The 1,119-nt window shown below is 47.9% G+C and overlaps 1 protein-coding gene across 1 annotated transcript in view; it reads right to left on the bottom strand.

Annotated features, from left to right (window-relative positions):
- The window catches only part of FAM228B (family with sequence similarity 228 member B), a 23,604-nt gene continuing 22,485 nt past the window's right edge, over positions 1 to 1,119 (bottom strand). The window contains exon 7 of the mRNA XM_015427452.1: positions 1 to 227. Coding sequence (XP_015282938.1) covers positions 35 to 227 — 193 coding nt within the window. The 3' untranslated portion in view covers positions 1 to 34. The remainder of the gene's footprint in view (positions 228 to 1,119) is intronic.

Genomic DNA, 1,119 nt, shown 5'->3' with positions numbered 1-1,119 from the left:
TACACTCTCATACAATGAATCCAACAAGGTTTCGTTACGAAGCAGATTTTATTGCTGGTGTCCAACTGGATGAGCCGCCCAAACTTTGTTTCGCTAGAAGGCTGGACACAGAGGCCAAATCTGCTTCCCGGGCAGAGGTGAGTCTCTTGTTTGGCAGAAGCCAGGACTGGTCGCCCCAGCACTTGAAATCCATAGTACTCCTGTTTCTAGTTGTGCTCATTTTTTGCCTTTAACAGAATGAAATTGAGCATGGTTAATGCTGTCTGCCCTCGACAGGCACCACGGCTTGCTTCTCTTGGTGTACCAGTTGCGTGTTGTGCCAGGGCGAGGCTGTTTTTGACACTCAGGACATTGGGCCAGTTGTCCACGTTAATTTTTCCTAATATTTACACCTTTCAACAGTAGTTAAAATAAAACTTCTTATTGCTTATAGTAACTGGAAGGAGGGACAACGTTACATATATGGTTTGAGAGCAACACTCAACCATTCTCTTAAAGTGGGCAGGTAGGACAAACGTCTTCAGTGGAAAGTCTCCCCCTTGGAGTTTACAGGCAGAGTAGAAGGCAAGGGGCTACCGGCCGAAACCATTCCCCGCTTTGGAGAGAGAGGGTTCCTCTAGGCGTTCCTGGCTTTCGTCTTTGGTGAGCCCCTACACGCTAGGAGTCTTTCCTTCATTTGTGCTTTCTCTGGCTCTTTACCTTTCCTATCTCTCATGCGTATGGTCCTACAAAAAAGAAGCAGAAGAGGAACCACACTCATCTTCCCCCAAAAGGCAGCTACAAGGCTCAGCTCTCTTGCCACCCCTCCCTTCTTCCCCATGATTGGGATTCCAAGTGCTAGATTCAGTTGCTACAGATACTTGCTTAGGTAGTTCCTCTGTCCCTACAAAAAGAGGGGAAATGCCAGGACTACGCAATTTTATATAGCCAACACTAGGGGTGTGCAATCCGAAAACTCTTCTATTCATTCTGGATCCAGATTTTGGGTAGGGCACTGTTTTCATGCAATGAACATGAAGTTGAGCAAACTTCAGAGGACGGTGGAAGGGCGGAAGACCGGAAGTCCTGGCGTGATCTGGTCCATGGGGTCGCGAAGAGTCAGACTCGACTGTGCGACTG

This window comes from Gekko japonicus, unplaced genomic scaffold, assembly GCF_001447785.1.
Source record: "Gekko japonicus isolate JY-2015 unplaced genomic scaffold, Gekko_japonicus_V1.1 scaffold2999, whole genome shotgun sequence".
NCBI lineage: Eukaryota > Metazoa > Chordata > Lepidosauria > Squamata > Gekkonidae > Gekko > Gekko japonicus.
Note: the sequence above shows the minus strand (reverse complement) of the source record. Positions and strands in the feature narration are given on the sequence as shown.